The 17,188-nt window shown below is 48.4% G+C and overlaps 1 protein-coding gene across 3 annotated transcripts in view; it reads right to left on the reverse strand.

Moving 5' to 3' along the window:
- nrp2a (neuropilin 2a) overlaps positions 1-17,188 on the reverse strand; it is a 54,234-nt gene that overhangs the window by 24,906 nt on the left and 12,140 nt on the right. For all 3 annotated transcript variants that reach the window (XM_034100538.2, XM_034100529.2, XM_034100548.2), the window contains exons 3-7: positions 11,476-11,657; positions 4,816-5,046; positions 3,307-3,462; positions 2,560-2,729; positions 1,948-2,103 (exon numbers count right to left, since the gene is read on the reverse strand). In XM_034100538.2, coding sequence (XP_033956429.1) covers positions 1,948-2,103; positions 2,560-2,729; positions 3,307-3,462; positions 4,816-5,046; positions 11,476-11,657 — 895 coding nt within the window. The remainder of the gene's footprint in view (positions 1-1,947; positions 2,104-2,559; positions 2,730-3,306; positions 3,463-4,815; positions 5,047-11,475; positions 11,658-17,188) is intronic.

Consider the following 17,188-nt stretch of genomic DNA (forward strand, 5'->3'; position numbering starts at 1 on the left):
ACTGGGAGTTTGTTCGACAAGGCGGTGGATTAGCAGTCACGGAAGAAGACTCACCCTAACCCGCGGGGCTCATGGGGAGGGTACCGTGAACTCAGCGCTGGGCTCAAATTATGACTGCGACTCGAGTGCCGTTTGTCAAAAGTGTTATTATTTCCTCCCACATCGTCCATCACTGTCTGCGGTCGGCGAAAATACAAAGAAAGTTTTATTCAACTTAATCCGAGATGTCTGTGTTGTACATCCAGAATGTGATTGAAAAAATAAGTCTCGTTCATTGGACTCAATGTTGTCATCCTTTCTTTATGCTCATCAAAACCAGATGCTATACTTAATTGTATCTCCATTTGTTGTATAGATGATGTAATGCCCCATTGGCGCACAAACTTTTCTGTTGGCTTTTAAGTCAAATCTTTTTATTGATTTTTCAATTTCCTTCAGGGCTGGGTGCAAAAGTAGCAAGCGTTACCAATTGTCTCATTTATAAAAGGGACCACTCAGTGAAGCAGCATCCCTCCTAAAAGCACGTCGATGTCTCCGTCTGAGTCCGTGTCTGGACGTTGGGACAGATTAGAGGACTCAGATTACACGGTACAGACACACATCATATACAGATGCACACGCGCAGATCTGCAGACGGAGAGATCAGCCAGGGGTTATTTAAAGGAGGGGTCTGCGCATGTTGCACGTGTGTGTATGTGGAAGGAGTGGGGGGTGCAATACATCGCACAGATGTTGACTTTTTAAGTCAAATCCACGTCCCCTCAATAATCTCCACATCAAATACCCCCCACTGGCCCCACCCAAAACCAATCACCGGCACACACAGAAGGGAGCCCCCGGTCTGTGTGGGTAAGTGTGTGTGGATTAACCCTCCACACACCCGCCACTCGCCACTCTCCACTCTCCTGCAATCCACAGCGACCTTAACCCAGATATGTGGAGTTCCAATCCCCTGGAGACGGGCTTACTGTAGGTCACATAGACCACCTGCACGGTATTCGTACACAACCCCCCCCCCCAGCATCCATTCCAGAAGATGATGATGCTCTGAAACTCCTCACCTGCTCCGTCCGCACACCTGGTGACTCCACAGAGCGAGGTGTGTGTTTATGTGTGCGTCAGTGAGATATGATGCATCGCGGCCAGATACGGGCACACAGAGGACTCCATTGTTCTTGTTTGTCAGCCTCCCCTCCTCTCTTTAAATCTCTATCTCTTCCCCTGTTCCCTTCCTCATGACCGGGGTCATTAACAGTCCTCGAAGGAGAACGACTCCTTCAGGAATGTTCCATCTATTGATAGGACTCTCCTGCGCACACAGCGGCTTCTTTTGTTGGGAAACATATCATGATGGTTTAATAGAAAGGTTACAGAAAGGTGGTTGTAAATAACTCTACTCCACTTCACGTGTTTTAATGCAGGCTGTTCCGAAACACTCACATGCAGCTACACAAAGTAATGCACCTTAAATTGTTTATATCCCACAAAAACAATTCAAGTACGAGGAAGTACAACATGTAAACCAGGGGTCTCAAACTCAAGGCCCGGGGGCCAAATCCGGCCCGCGACTTCATTTTATATGGCCCGCAAGAGCTTGCAAATAATATAATACGTTTATAATATAATATGCCCATAAACTACATGTCCCACAATGCATCTCGTTTTGTGACATGCGCACTGAAGAGACTTGCAATGATTTGCCCTGGACTTCTGCTTTCAGACGTAGTTAATTACTAAGTTATTATCCTATCCGATAATAATCCAATTCAGAGGCAATAATGTAATATAATACATTATTTTATATATATATTATATATTTATATAGTTACAACCGGCCCTTTGAGTGCAACCTTTATGTGAATGTGGCCCGCGATGAAGTTGAGTTTGACACCCCTGATGTAAACAGTCAGCGTAGTGAGGAGAGTCTTGTTTGAAACCAAATCCTACCTTGTGGTTCTTGCCGTGCCGGTACACCATCCAGTCCTCCCCGTTGGTGCTGACCTCCATCTTGAAGGTGGTGACGTAGTAGGACTTCTGCGTCTCTTTTGAAACGGCCCCCTGCATGGCGATGCCTGTCAACACCTTCAGGAAGTGGAGGTCAACCTGGGGGAAAAGGTGGAAAGTAGAAATGATTTAAAACTAGATTTCCTAATGGATCAGAAAGAAGGAGATAGAAAGGCTGTAGGGATTGGTGGTGGTCAGGGCTGATGGAGATACCAGCTGCTGAGTCTATCTGTCACACAGACAGCAGGGCCTGCTGCTGATGGAGCTTACGGGGGGGGGGTCTGTGTGTGTGTGCATCTTTGCATTGTCGTGAGGCGAGGAAGGCTGGAGGCAAAGATCAATGGCGTAGTGTTCGGATGCATTCCTGAGGAGCACCCTCATCAATCACCGGCGTGTGTGTGTACACTTTACACTCGTGGACAGTGTGTTTCCAGACAGGGACGATTGAGAGCGCGGAAGCACTTCCTTATCATCGCTTCACAGTTTTATTTTCAGTGTGTGTGCTGTATGTCACGGTGCGTATAAGACAGCTGGATGTATTAGGACGTTTCAGACCTGGATGTACTCCTTGTTGCTGTCCTCTGAAGGCGTCCAGGCGTTGTCTTCGTTGTTGAGGCGGGCCTGCCGGGGCAACCAGCGGCTGTCGTAGAAGGACGTGGACGCCGAGATCTGATCGTCGCTGATCTTCCCCGACTCCATGCCCAGCGCCATGCTGCAGTGGAACGCTGAGAGACGGAGAGGGGGAGAAAGCTGAGCGTTAACTGTGTGGAGATGGAAAATAAGCAGCAAGAAAAACAAGAAGAGAGAGAGGAAGGAAGGAAGGAAGGAAGGAAGGAAGGAGTGATGACAGATGCAAGACTGAAAAAGAAGATCCCAGCAGAATATTATACAGTTTGAAGACAGAGAGACGGAGAAAGTAAATCCAGACAGAGAAAGGGCAAAGGGAGACAGAGAGCAGCCCAACAGGTGAGCGGAGGTAAATTGAGGTGAAGCTAATTTATAGACTAAAAGAAAAATAGTTTCTGAGTCTGCTTCTGAGAAACCGTGCTCTCTTCGGAGGAGACTGAGGGGTGAGAGAGAGAGCTCGAGATTTAAAATAGCATTAAAGTAGGTAAAGCTGAAAAGGTCGAGAGGGTAAGAGGAGCGAGAGATGAAGACAGAAAGATGAGTGTCAATCAGCGGAGAAGAAGCTCTCACACACACACACACACACACACACACACACACACACACACACACACACACACACACACGCACACACACACACACACACACACACACACGGAGTTATCTGGCACTCACAGTTGCTGACTTCTTTGTGCGTCATGTTGTATCGGGCGGAGAAGCCGTCTTTGGCCACAGCCATGTCGGTGTGGAAGGAGAGGGACAGCAGGCCGGAGGACGACTGGATCTCCGGAGGGATCTTCGTCCCGCAGTACCGACCAATCAGAGGAGACACTGCAGAAACAGAAGGAAATCTAATTAATGAACTATTCTGTCTAAATACATACATTATAGGTTGATTTCAGGGTGTGTTTTATTTTGAAAAACTGATCTGGTTTCATATACTGAGTTTTCCATATGACCCTACACGTGTCTGATGGAAGAGGAATCCAGCTCGATCCGAGTTCAGTGGCAAGCTGCTCCAGTAAGTGTTGTCTAATGAGTCGCAGCATGCTTCTCCCACATTTATTTCCCCCATCTCTCCCCCCTTTTCTCTCCCGTCCATCCCTCCATCTGCCATGTGTGTCTCAGCCAAGGCCCAGCAGGAGGACTGGAATCCCTGCCTCTAAAGCAAGCTGCACTGGGATCAGCTGCCGACACACACACACACTTACACACACCAGTGAGGATTACAATAGTCTCAGGGGTAGCTCCCTCACCAGACACCAAATTCCTCACCCTTGCGTTGTTCTGTCTCCCGTCCCTCCCTCATGCCCGGGGACTCGGCTCACTGGAACTGGGTTACACTTTAATTTCCTCCTAATTCTCAACTTTGAATGGTATAAATTGTTTTCAGCTATCAAAGCTCCCAAATTCGAGGCTATAATTGGAATTTTAAATCCACTCGGATCCCTTTTTAGCAACCGCAAATAGAATAATTAGAGCAAATCCTCAGTTATCGGCTTCATATTTCAAAAAAGGGGGAAGAAGTCGGCATGAGAGAGAGAGAGAGAGAAAGGTGGGAAGTGTAATGTGCTATTCATCAGCACTACAGCAACTAACAGCACCCTATGGCGGTCACTTTCAAAGGCCTTCATAATATCCCTTTAAATGTTGTTTCCTCACTACTTCCTGATCTCGACCGATAGGCCACTTTCGCCACCTCCTATTGGATACACACAGATATTCATCGTAGCCATCACTCTCACTCGCCCGGGGGAGGAAGGAAGCGCTAGGTGATAAGGAGAGAGGACTGGGGGGGTAGGAAGGGGGGGTGATGAAGGGTGTTATTAAGGAGAGGGAAGAGGGGCATGGGAAAGGCTTGCTCCTTAGGGGGGTCGAGGCACTTTCAGCTCACCGTGTGAAATAATATTTCCTCTCTGTAATGTGTACGGTTTACATCAAAGAGAGCCATGGCTGCACAGGAAATTGAACACTGGTATGCAAATGTCTGTGTGGGAATGTGGAGGATGAGATGTGGATGTAATGACTGTGTGTTATCCCCAGGATGTGTGTGTGTTATCCCATGTGTGTGTGTGTGTGTGTTATCCCATGTGTGTGTGTGTGTGTGTTATCCCCAGGATGTGTGTTTTTCAATGCACTTGAACAAACGAGTGTATAAGGCTTTCGTCCAGCGTGTGTCCTCACCTTGCGGAAGGCCATCCCACACGTCCAGCCAGTCGTACTTGCAGTCGCCCTCTCCCACCAGCAGGGGGTCGTTCTCCAGGTCAAAGGTCAGGAACGTGAGGACGATGTCCATGTGGGGCGGGGCGATGATCATGTACGAGCACTCCAGGTTGTGAGGGTATTTATCCGGGAAGCCCGGGGAGTCGATCATGCCGGAGGAGCTGGTGAAGTTGCGGAAGCAGAATTCCGACCCTGCGAGGATAAACGGGTATTTAGAGAGGAATAAGCAATCGGTCATATTAGGGGAAGATACGGGCGTTAGCAATCGATCACACTGGGATATCTCATCTGACTTGCAGAGGGTGTTGCAGAGAGTCGTTCATCACTGACAGCATGCAGGGATACAGTAGCTGTGGTGCTGAGACACACACACAGGTCGCTGATGGAGAGGAAATACACAGTGGGTAAATACACAGTGGGCGTATCCAACTCTGCAGCGCGCGATATGAGCATCGCCACTTTAAAGTTGAACCACTTCTGTATTCAAAAGCAGTCTGTATGTTGCTGGAAAACTATTATACCTTCAGAAAAGTCGTCATTTTATGTTTGACGACTTTATAGCGGCCTTAAACAAAAAACCCGTTCTCATACATTTCCCTGTATGACTCAACAACACACACTTATGCAAGGCTAACAAGTGAATAGACTGAACCCTGCTCTATTCTATATACTCCACACACTCTCGTCAACTCCCATTCTTTTGCACACACACACCTCAAACGTTGTGTAATGGTTAAGTGGGCCCTCTGCGGCGGCCCCTCATCAGCCATGCAGATTTATGCGCGCTGGGCGGCTCATCTTGAGCGGCGGCAGCTGTGTGGCTCAGATCAGCTACCCATCAGCCACTGCTCCGCGCCCCACTGGGGATCCTGAGTCACGGGCCGGTGTTTATGGACCGGCACATCGATGAGGGTGCGAGAGTCACAGCGACTTCACACACACACCGACTTCACAAACTTTTCTGTCACCTTCTCTATCGATACACAGTCTGGTCTGTGTTCCTATTTTCAACTTTGCCAGGAGGGCATGCGACAAGACTTCTCATCAGGTCTAACAGCGCATGTCAGAAATGCCTGCGGTTCGGCCTTCTTTATGTCAACCGATGCCACCTAAATCGCTGCTCATGTTGAGGCTATTTTTGCTGTAAGTGGACACAGTTTTATTTCTTTGCCATTTTAAACTCAAAGTACATTCCCCTTTGCTAAAACGCTCACAGGCCAGCGTCATGAAAAAGTCTGTTCGTGTAGTATTTTCCCACCGCCGGGCGAGCAGATAAAGGCCTGCTGAAGAGACTCGGGGGCTTTCTGGTCGGTTTCAAACTGGGAGAGTGTGTCTGCAGCAGCAGCTCTGCGTCGTGTCAGAGAAGTGGCAGGCCAGCCTTTGATAATACTTATTCATAAAGAGCAGCAGCGACGTAACCGGCGCATTCCTCCTGCAGCATTCCTCCAAGGCACCAGTCCTTATTATCAGACAGCCCTATAAAAGCTGAGGGTCGACCGGCTGCTCCGCCCCCCCCCCCCCCGTCTACACTTGGTTAATGGCAGAGAGCTGACCCCAATCACGATGAGAAAGAAAAAGAAAACTCAGGAGACAGTGTGTGTCTCTCGCTCTTGTTCTCCAGCAGCTTCAATTCTCCGTTTCTTCTTCTTCTTTTTTTATTCACATTTGAACGCCTATTGTTTCCCTCGACTCCTGCATGCTTCCTGTGTATGTGTATCCGTCAACATGTTGTTCTGCAGATGTTGACACAAACGTATGAAATCTTCCCACGCATGTTAAAAGCAGCACTCAACCTCTTGTGTGTCGACGCCCACACACACACACACACACTACAACATCAATACACGCCGTGGATGATATACCTTCATGCTAGGAGCCAGGCTGCCCACACACACACAAACACAAACACACACACACACTGCAACATCAATACACGTGCACACATCTAGGCATGTTGAAATATGGTGGTAATTTTCAGGAAGCTACCGGCGATATCTCCCCATCCCCTCAACTACTGACCTCGCCTCCCTGAAGCGATGACGGTATTCTTGTGCGCGTCTACCAACTGACTAAAGAGCAGGAATCGAAGTATACTCGAGTGCCAGAAAAGCGTAAAGCAGTGATGTGATTGTAAAACAGTAAATAAACCCTGCAGTATTCATGAGCCATATGCCATGCAAGTGTGTCTTTGTCTGTTTTTGTGTACGCCTTTTATTTAAGTGTATATTTTGCTGCCGGCATGTTTTCCTCTGTGTGTGTGTCTCTCAGTGTGTGTGAGACCCAGTAACACACTGGCCTTGTTCCTTACTGGGTCACCGTGCAGCAGTCTGAAGTCTCACCGCCCAAAACCTCAATCTGAGCACAGCTTGACTCCATCGCTTCAAAACACACCGCTCTGTGCTTTTACACACACGACCCAGCCGCTTCACACACCCTGCCTCGCCACGTGTGCCCGGGTGTTTGCGTGTGCAGCCGTGTTTGCGTGTGCAGCCGTGTTTGCGTATGCATGAGTAGTTCTGTTCGCGCTCATTACTTCACAGTGTATGAACTTGCTAAAAACAAGTCCCGGTTAGTGCCTCCCTCCGCCAGCCGTGGTTGGTGCTTTCCTCGCACCCTGAGATGCCATTTGGCAAGACATGTCTGCTGGCAGAGGAGGGGAGGTCACGGCGTGAGTGTGCATGTGTGTGTGTGTGTGTGTGTGTGTGTGTGTGTGTGACTCAGGGGGGTGAGTTGCTGGGTAGAATCCACTCGATGCTTGCACATGAGTGCCTGATGTAGTCGCAGCTCCACATGTTGTGTCAGGGCATCCCATCCCCCCTCTTCTTCTCTCATCCTTTCCTCCGCTTCCTGTCTTCTCAGCAGCGACATGCCGAGTCTGTGTTCATTCGTTCTTTTAACTCTCCGTCTCGCCTCGCTCGTCCCGTCCTCGGCACGCCACTCTGAGGGGCTCACCTCTGCACACATCAAACCCCCCCCTCCAACCTCTCTACCTGCCTGTCTGCATCTGACATGCATCTGCTCCTCGTGTTACCCCTGCTGCAGCTCACTTCCACATTTCATTGAAGAAAACCCCTCCTGGGGCATGTGGGGAGGGGTGTGTGTGCGTGCGTGTGTAGCGGAAGAGGCGTGCTACGTACACATTGGGGTTGGGGTGGAAAACCCACAACAACAACAACAACAGCAAACAAGAAGACGACCCGAGCAAAGAAAAACACAATCTTGGCGTGCCACGGCTCGACACTTTTATGGACCCGGAGAGACATCAGTCTGAAGCAGCTTTATTTAGAACGCGTCCTCTTTCACGCTGCGTGGTGGAATGAAGCCTCCTGCTGTGTGTGATCAGATTTTCTTTTGTATGCTGATCGGATGTATTCGCTCTTTAATTAAATGTACCTTTGCTGGTTAATTACTTGAGTGTAATTCCAGCGTTGGGACGATTCAGGCATAGCGTGGCAGTACGCCATATCGTAACATCACTGCTGCAAATGTTGCCATCCAATCAGCGCTATAACATCCGACACACACACGGGGACCGATGTTGTGACTGGCACTTGGTCGGGGGTTCCTGCCTGAGGCCCTGCTCGCGCCGTGACCCCGCAGATGCCACGACAGCGGTCATGGAAGGACTCACCACCCCGGGGTGGGGGGGGGGGGGCCGTAGTCTTAACTCGGGATTGGCTGCGACGTTATCGCCCCCCGCCATCCTACTGGTGGGCTTTAGGGAACTGGGAAGAATGGGGCTCTACTGGAAAGTCTTCCCCCTGTAGCCGTGGTAACAGCGTCAGCACCACATGACTGTCTGTAAGTGAAAGTGTGTGAGGGATGGATGGGGGGTTGGGGGGGGGTGATAGTCTGGGGGGGGTGATAGTCGGGGGCTGAATAAAGGGTTAAGCACGCATGAGGAGGCGTAAAGTAGGCCACAACAATAATAGGGAGGAGGGGAGGGGTGCTGTTTGACTGTACGGCAGGATTAAGGCATACGTGTAATGTGTGTGTGTGTGTGTGTGTGTGTGTGTGTGTGTGTGTGTGTGTGTGTGTGTGTGTGTGTGTGTGTGTGTGTGTGTGTGTGTGTGTGTGTGTGTGTGTGTGTGTGTGTGTGTGTGTGTGTGTTGGATGTTTTTTTGGGGCAAACGCTCGCCCTGGCACTGAAGGGTGGAGGGGTATCAGGGAGTACAGTCAAAGGTCGGTCCGGCTGCTCCTCGCTGGAAATAATTAGCTGTACCCCATTACACACACACACGCACGCACACGCACACACACACACACACAGAGATTGTTTGTCCAATTCGAAAACCCCCTGGAGATGTTACAGTCAGCAGCGCTTATGTAATAGGGTTCAATGAACAAAACAAAAAAAAAAGGCAGTATCATTAGTTCATAGAACAGAAAACAGGCCAAGGTCTCTCACTCACACACACTTACACACACAGCCAGAAGCAGACACACACTGTCTGACTTCTAGACGCAGCATGGTGGGGTCAGTCTGGACTGGAAGCTGGACTGTCTGTTTAATATAAGAGGGAAACTGACACACACACACACACACACACACTTCCCAGCTGTGTGCCGAGATTCCTATCTCTGCAAGACGCGCCCTTTAAAAACACATACGACCCATACACACCCCCCCGCTACCAGAAGTAGATCTAATCCACTGTAAGCTAGTATTTCCTTCACTGTCTGAAAACATTGGAAAGGACCAAATAACATGTTAAAGTCTTCCACTGCTAACTACAGATACACAACAATGAAACTAAAATCCATTAACGAGTGTAAAAAGTGATGGCGGTGGAATTACTTCCCGTCTGGTAAATAAGGACATCTCGGGCGGGATCTCTGCGCTCCGTCAGAAGTGGCGAGCTGTGCGTAGCGGAAACCCGTGGCCCAAACACACAAACAGCTCTGATGAGAAACTGTGGCAACGGCGTAATTAACACATGGCCTCAATCACGCATCCCGAATACATTTTCACTCCTGCTTCGTCGGCCTCTCTCCCTTCACCCCAATCACTTCCCTACTGCGCCTGTCTCTCCCTCACTCGCACACATGAGAGTCTATCATCCCGCCTACACACACACGCATCTCACACAACAAGCTGAGTGGAACCACCCACACACACACCGCCAGCAGAAACCTACATGTGCTCTGACACCATCTCTTATCCCCCGCCCTGAATTTATACCGGGATTTTGTTAAATCCATGGCAACTGCATCCCCCGTACACCAGCCTCAATCAAGCGTGTGTGTGTGATACAGATGCAATGTACACTATCACAGGGGTTCGAGCTGGTGGCCTTGGTAACGGCGCTGAGCTGAACGTCAAATCTGGGTCACTTCGCTTGACACAGAAACGGAGATGTTTTTCAGAGGGGGTAACTCAACGCTTTCTTTGTAGCAAGGACGCTTTTCTTGCTTTCACTTTTATAAATAAGTTGAATTAGATAGTGGCTGCGAGAGCACATGCAGCCGGTGACTCACCTGAACATAAATCTCTGAGCCGCCTCCCTGACCATTTCACCTCGCCTACTACACACACACACACACACACACACACACACACCACACACACACACACCACACACACACACACACCACACACCTCTCCACCACCACTAAAAACAAAGACACTTCCCACTACAATCTCACCTGCAGTATGCGCCTCACCTCGTGCACTTCCACGACCTCGGGAAATTCCATGTCGCCACACACTCATCCCCATCAATCTCCTCTCCACCGCCTCCACTCGTAAACCTTTAACCTTTAAGTCCAACTCCAAGTTGCCTCGGAGCTCTCCCCCCCCCTCCCCTCATCTCCCCAGAGGAAGCGGATCCTGCTCCAATTAAACCGGCATTCCTCACATGCTTCCAGGCGGCTTGAAAGTCGTTTTTCTCCCCTCTCTTGAACTTTTGTTTACATGCACGGCTGCCGCTGCTGATGTAAATTGTTTTAAGAGTGTCGGGGTGGATGATCAGAGGCTTCGGGCCATTAACGTGCGGCAGAGACAAAACCATTAGCTGGAGTTTTAATGCACAGTTTATGTCGGGATCAGAGTGTGGAAAAGTTGAAACTCATGTTTCCCACAAAATGTAAATACTTTCAGATTACTTCAAGAGATAGATAGATTGTACGCCATGAGCAGCGGAGCCTGGTTTCTGTCTCTATCGTTTAAAAAGCAACATAAATCAGACGCTATCCTTTGAGTTTCAAACTTCACATCGGTATCGTGTAACACTGACAGAAGATTATACTAAATCAAAGTGTAAGAACATCAGAAGAAACAGAAAAGCCTTTGCTAGCTGTTGAATATCCAACGAAAAATCCTACTTATGTTTATTTATTGAAATGTTTACCAAAAACAGTCTCCTGCATTATCTACAGACTTATTCATACATATTTAAACAGATCGCACTATTGTTTGAAGAACATGTTACTTGTATTAAAAATGCCAAGTCATTCAGTTTGAAATATAAAACCTCACATACCAGTTGCCATATTGATTATGAGATCAATTAAGATGCATCAAATCCCATAACCAATCAGCAATCACACCCGAATGTTCATGAACCAAACAAACAGGTGTGTTCGTATAACAGCCAATCGTGTTCCAGCTCCATGCCTCACCTGTTTTGAAGACTTCGTAGCGCAGAGAGAAGCCGGCCCCCTGGTGGGCGTAGTCCGACACGAATCGGATCTGCAGGGAGGATCCGGACGAGATGATGGGCGCCGGGGCGATGTTGCTGCAGTGCCGACCCAGAACATCGGAGTTCTCTGATGTCCCATCGCGGATCTCGATGAAGTCGTACCTGAAGAGAAAACAAGATTACTTCCTGTTGCTTGAAAACTATTTTAAAACAATTCCGTTCATTGAGCTGAATGCAGCAGGAAGGAACTAAGAGAGGAAAGGATATACAAGCTAGGGGGCAGTGTGAAGATAATCATAGATAGAGGGCTCAGCTAGTAAAACGCAGACAGGTGTGGACCTCTTCAGCCTCAGGTCAGGATACACAGCGTCACATTAAGATATAAGTAAATATATCTTTCACTTCAGTAAAAGATATTTCACCAAACTTGAACTCTTTCCCCTCACCTGTATTCAATTAATGCTGAGGCAAACACATTCAGATCCCTTTTTACGCAAGCTTACATCCCAACATCGTGATTCAAAGGGAAGATTAACGATTAATAAAAGTGTAGAAATAGACGGTTCATGGACAAAATAAAGAGTCTCGGAGAGAGGAAAGGTGAGGAGGACTCAGGGAGCTCTCAAGGAGACCATTTAAGATAAATAAATGTGAGGCGCTTGCTTTTAGCTTCCACATGCTTGCACACTCAGCTCATTATAACCTTTGACTGGCCAAGTGACCCTGAACGATAAAGCACATACTTAACTGTCAGCTCAGTGTGTGTGTGTGTGTGTGTGTGTGTGTGTGTGTGTGTGTGTGTGTGTGTGTGTGTGTTGTGTGTGTGTGTGTGTGTGTGTGTGTGTGTGTGTGTGTGTGTGTGTGTGTGTGTGTGTGTTTTTATGAGAGAGAGGCTGAACGAGCCCACCTGGCTGATCCTCAAATAGCTCATGTGTCGTCCCTCTAACATTGTTAACATAGAATATGCGTCACATGACATTGTTGCCAGCTCATTTATGTATGTGTATGTCCATATAAAGTACAGAGAAAGAGACATTAAGACAGACGAATATAGAAAACCATAATGTACTATAAATTATTCATTACCTCCTGTGGTTTGCACATAGCATTGTTGATATGAGTAAGAAAGGCATCTGGAGAACCCCAGGGGTTTTAAAGGTAATCATTTGGGGTTGTGTGACAATATTGGAAGGTGTGGAAAACTCCATAATTTCTGTTTGTGCGCTCGAGTGCTGCTTTAAGTGACTTCATCTCAAAACTGGCAATTATACTAAAGGTAATCGTCACTTTTCCACCTCCATGTTCAGCTAAACATGCATGTTATTGTATTTCGAGACGCGCCACTGTGAAACGTTTCCTTGTAATCCGCTCTCCATAATATCTATCCCCGTCTGTTTCTCTCTCCAGGGCCACCGAGTGTCTCCTCACCCCCCATATTGTGATTCCCTGCGTAACTAACTGCATCGCCACACGAGCCCCGCAGCTCCACCCAGCGCGCCCTCCGTCACACACACTCACGCAGACACACTCGTCTCAATTAGTTCATATGACGAAGCCGTCAGAAAGACGACGGCCCGCCGCTGTGGTCTCCCTAATTACTGTGAAGGGTGCTTTGAAGCTGAAAAAGCTTCGCAGACATCTCTTGACTTTTTCAGACACTTTTTAAACACCGCATCTTTGCTAATATTCTAAACAAGAAACTCAGACTGAAAAGTATTAAGCAAAGCTGAGAGGTAGCAATCAGCTCTCGGCTGTGTTCCTTTATGGCATCGAAAGCACTAAGACTGCCTTTGTACTGCGGCTTGGAAATAAAACAGTCAGTAAGCCTCTTTTTTGGCTATCTCACTCCTGCAGTGTGTTGATTCCTACACAGAGCATTGCAGCTGATGCGGGGGATAATCCCAGCCAATTTAATCTGGGTCAAAGTGGCACACGCACAGGTAAGGATCAAAGTGTGGATACGGCAACAAGACTGCCATGTTTCCACAACACTGCTGGCAATGTTGAGTATCAAGGGGTACTCAACGTGCACTGCCCAGGGACCATTTAGCAGATTACAGTTCATAAATAAAGATTCATAAAATGTAAATTGGCAAAGCAATTGAATTTATCTCTACTTTTTTTATTATTATTATTTGTTTTATTTATGGAATATCAGGCCTGTACCTTTGTTGGCGGGTCCTGAACATCCTCCAATGGCACTTATTTTGATAAACAAGCTCTATTGGCTTTTTAAAAAACATTTCTATTACCTTATGTATCAACAGGTAAACACGAATACCATAGTTGATCAATGTATCGTCATTGCAGCACCCTCTCTCAGGCCTGGTTTGGCCCACACGCTGTGATTGGGTACCACTGGTCTAAAGAGAGGTGGTAGGAGAGGTGATATCTACCTGCCGGCTGTCCACTCTCTCAGCCTTTCCCTCTGGGCCCTCCACTGCATGGAAGTGCAATACTAAATCGCGGGAGTGCTCTTTCACAATTTCACATTATATCTGTGCATCAGCATGGAGGAACGTTTGTGAATTATTCAGAGACAGATGTCGTTCCTCTCTAAAGAAGACTTTAGAGTCACGGTCGAAGTAAATCTGCACAAAAGTTGCACTTGAGTAAAGAAGTCCGATCCTCTTGAATGTCTTGGTTGTAATCCTGCATTACGGAGGCGATCGGGAAGGCTTTAGCTGCGAGCTCCCACGGTGAGCCGTAAGAGCCACGGCTATCCCTAAGTACGCCTGCTAGAGCTGTAACTGACACACGCTTAGGGAAAACACACACACTCAAACAAGTGCCAACAAACGCACCCGTGGAGATAGACAGACGCGTGCACTCGCAGATGTGGTAAACACTGGCGTGCGCGCACACACTCGTCACAAACAGGGGATAAAAGGCCTGCGAAAGAGCTGAGAGCCTAATTAGGTTTTAATTGATTTTGGAGTGGGTCTCTCTCCTTCTGTCTCGCTCTCTCCTGTCGTGGATTAGCATCAGCGAGTGAGTGTTCCTCAGATGTGATTATTGACCCGCTCGCTCAGCCTCTCCCCGGGCTCTGATGAATACATGCATGAGGGCCTGACGTGTGAGAGCCCCATGTCTGTCTCTCTCAAACACTTGAACGCATTCCCCGACACACACACACGCACACACACACACACACACACACACAAAGCCCCCCATCCAGATCCAGATTCCATTAGGGTGGATGTTTTGCTCCAAACCCCGCCTCATGTCTGACACCACCCGTTCCCCATGCTTCCCGTTTGTCTGGCTGTGTTTAGCGAGCCATTACGGGGGCACCGGTTTGAACCCTCCCCTCATTTCTCCCGTGGAGGATAGCCGGAGCAGAGGGAGAGGGGTTAAGGAAACTAAAAACCCCAAGGGCCAGTAATTCTGCACCAGTTCAGACATGTCTTCTCTTCCTCCGCTCTCATATATCACTCCGCCTGTACGCCACAACAACTAATTGCCTTTCACACCTTTGCTGTTGGTTGAGGATAGGGATGTTCCCCGTAGGCGTAGGCACCTCAGTACAGAATAACATAACTGCTGCATGTGTGTACTGTATATTTAAAGGGCTCTCAAACGGACTTTTATGGCATTTAGGGCTCATTATCTTACTCAGAAATGTACAAATCACCAGAAATTGTCATTTAACTACCTGTTTGTGAAATAAATAGTGTGGGATCTTGCTTATGATTTACGTTCATGTACATAAAGACAAAGCATTCACTGGGAGCGTCAACATTACACAAAAGATTAACACGTAATTTGCTGCGGGCGCGTCATGGTCGTCTGATTTATTTTGTTTATGCATGTAAAAGAGCAACAGCTGTTCGCGAACATCAGCCTTGGCTGCGCTCACACTCTCGAGGCCTTCAGTTGAAATGATTTCCCCTCTCCGCCGCATTGTGTTTCCGCCCTTTTTCCACTCTCGGAGCACGGGAACCCACCAGATCACGATCGGGTAAACAACGCAGAGACGTCCGTCGCTTTCTTCTGCACATCAGTGCTGGAGCAGAAATGAAGAAAGGCGGAGGGCGTACAGTAGACACACGCCCAGCTACACAGCGTCTACACACTCGCTCCTCCCGCACCCTCAAAGGGGACTCTAATAAACCATAAGTGCCTCTGAAATATTAACTAGATGCTGCGAGCGAAATCCCTGCAGATCCTGAAGGCCTGCCATCTTCAATCTAGCCCCCAAAACATAGCACTCCTCTTCCTCGTGTGCTCCTGCCTCACCTCCCTCTCCTGCTGTCCTTCACAGACTCATACTTACACATGACCGGGGCAAACCGCCGACCGCAGGCCGTCTGCCTCGGCCCCAGACCTTCTAGTGCCATCGATCTGAAACATCAGACTCTAACTGCGTCTGAGCAAGATCAGCAGGTATTCAGATCTTCCAATGCCGCGTTCGCATTCATCCAGACAAAGTTCCTCGAAAGGAATCGTCTTAACTGGCTGGTTTTAACATTTACTCATTATATCCCCATGATAGCGCTGACAGCTGTATTAGCTGTGACCGCCGGACACTGGTGACCGCCGGACCCTGGTGACCGCCGGACCCTGGTGACCACCGGACCCTGGTGACCGCCGGACACTGGTGACTGCGATCTTGTCCGACCGAGCGCCAGATATTGACGCATCAGAACCTGAACAACTCCCTTTAGTCGTGACCTCTGGCCACTCATCTGTCTCTCCTTTCATCCCTGACCGTCACCCTCCTCCTCATCTCCCTCCATCCTTGCCTCTGGCCCTAGCTGATCATCAATGGATTTCCCATTACAAGCGGAATACAGACATTGATCCCACACCTCTCTGCGCCCCCTCTGGGCATTAGTAAGATGGTGATATCATGCACACACACATATGGAAACACACCAGGGGAGTGTGGCCATGTGTCGGTGACGCTCCTCGCTGTGAGCCGAGGATTCACAGCTCTGTGTGTGAAGTTATATAAAGTTATATCTTCAAATCTCCCCCGCCCTCAGGCTGCAGTCAATAACAAATAACCGAATAAGAGTGAGGAAATAAAAAGCACATAGGTGGAAGAAATGGATCTTCTGGGGTGCATTCGGTTTTATGACGTGGATGTGTGATTCAAGTGTGTAAAAATAAGACGCTCCATCCTCAGGCTATAGGGGAGAGGGAGAATGAGAGAACAAAAGGGAGGAAAGAGAAAGAAGATGCTGCTGGTATATCACTAGGTAGCATCCTGGGGCTCGGTGATGGCAGATTGCATTAGAGATATGGGCCTGATATTTCATCTAGCCGTTATTACATTTAGTTCACATCAATCGGCTGGCAACCTGGAGGTAAGAGCTATTTGGCACGCGGTCGGACTCCCCTGAAATGAAATCCTGAATTAAAGTGCCACCTCAGACACGGAGCACCTGCATCGAGCCGGGATTTGGTCGGTGCAGCAGAGCCGCGGCGCACCGTCCGAGCGCTGACTGTCTGAACCAAGCGGCAAACTCTGGGGAACAGCCGGGAAGCCAATACGGAAGTGCCACACACTGCAGTTCATACATGGGCCACTAGGGACTGGCTGCAGAAAGGAGACATTTCCATAGACCCCCATGTTAAAATGGGAAAAAAACATGTTTCTACCCATGGATGCAATACATATTATTATCGATATAGTTAGATTCCACCTTCATGATTATGGATCTGTGAGTGAATTGTTTTCTAACACA

The sequence above is a fragment of the Pseudochaenichthys georgianus genome, chromosome 2 (genome assembly GCF_902827115.2).
Source record: "Pseudochaenichthys georgianus chromosome 2, fPseGeo1.2, whole genome shotgun sequence".
Taxonomy (NCBI): domain Eukaryota; kingdom Metazoa; phylum Chordata; class Actinopteri; order Perciformes; family Channichthyidae; genus Pseudochaenichthys; species Pseudochaenichthys georgianus.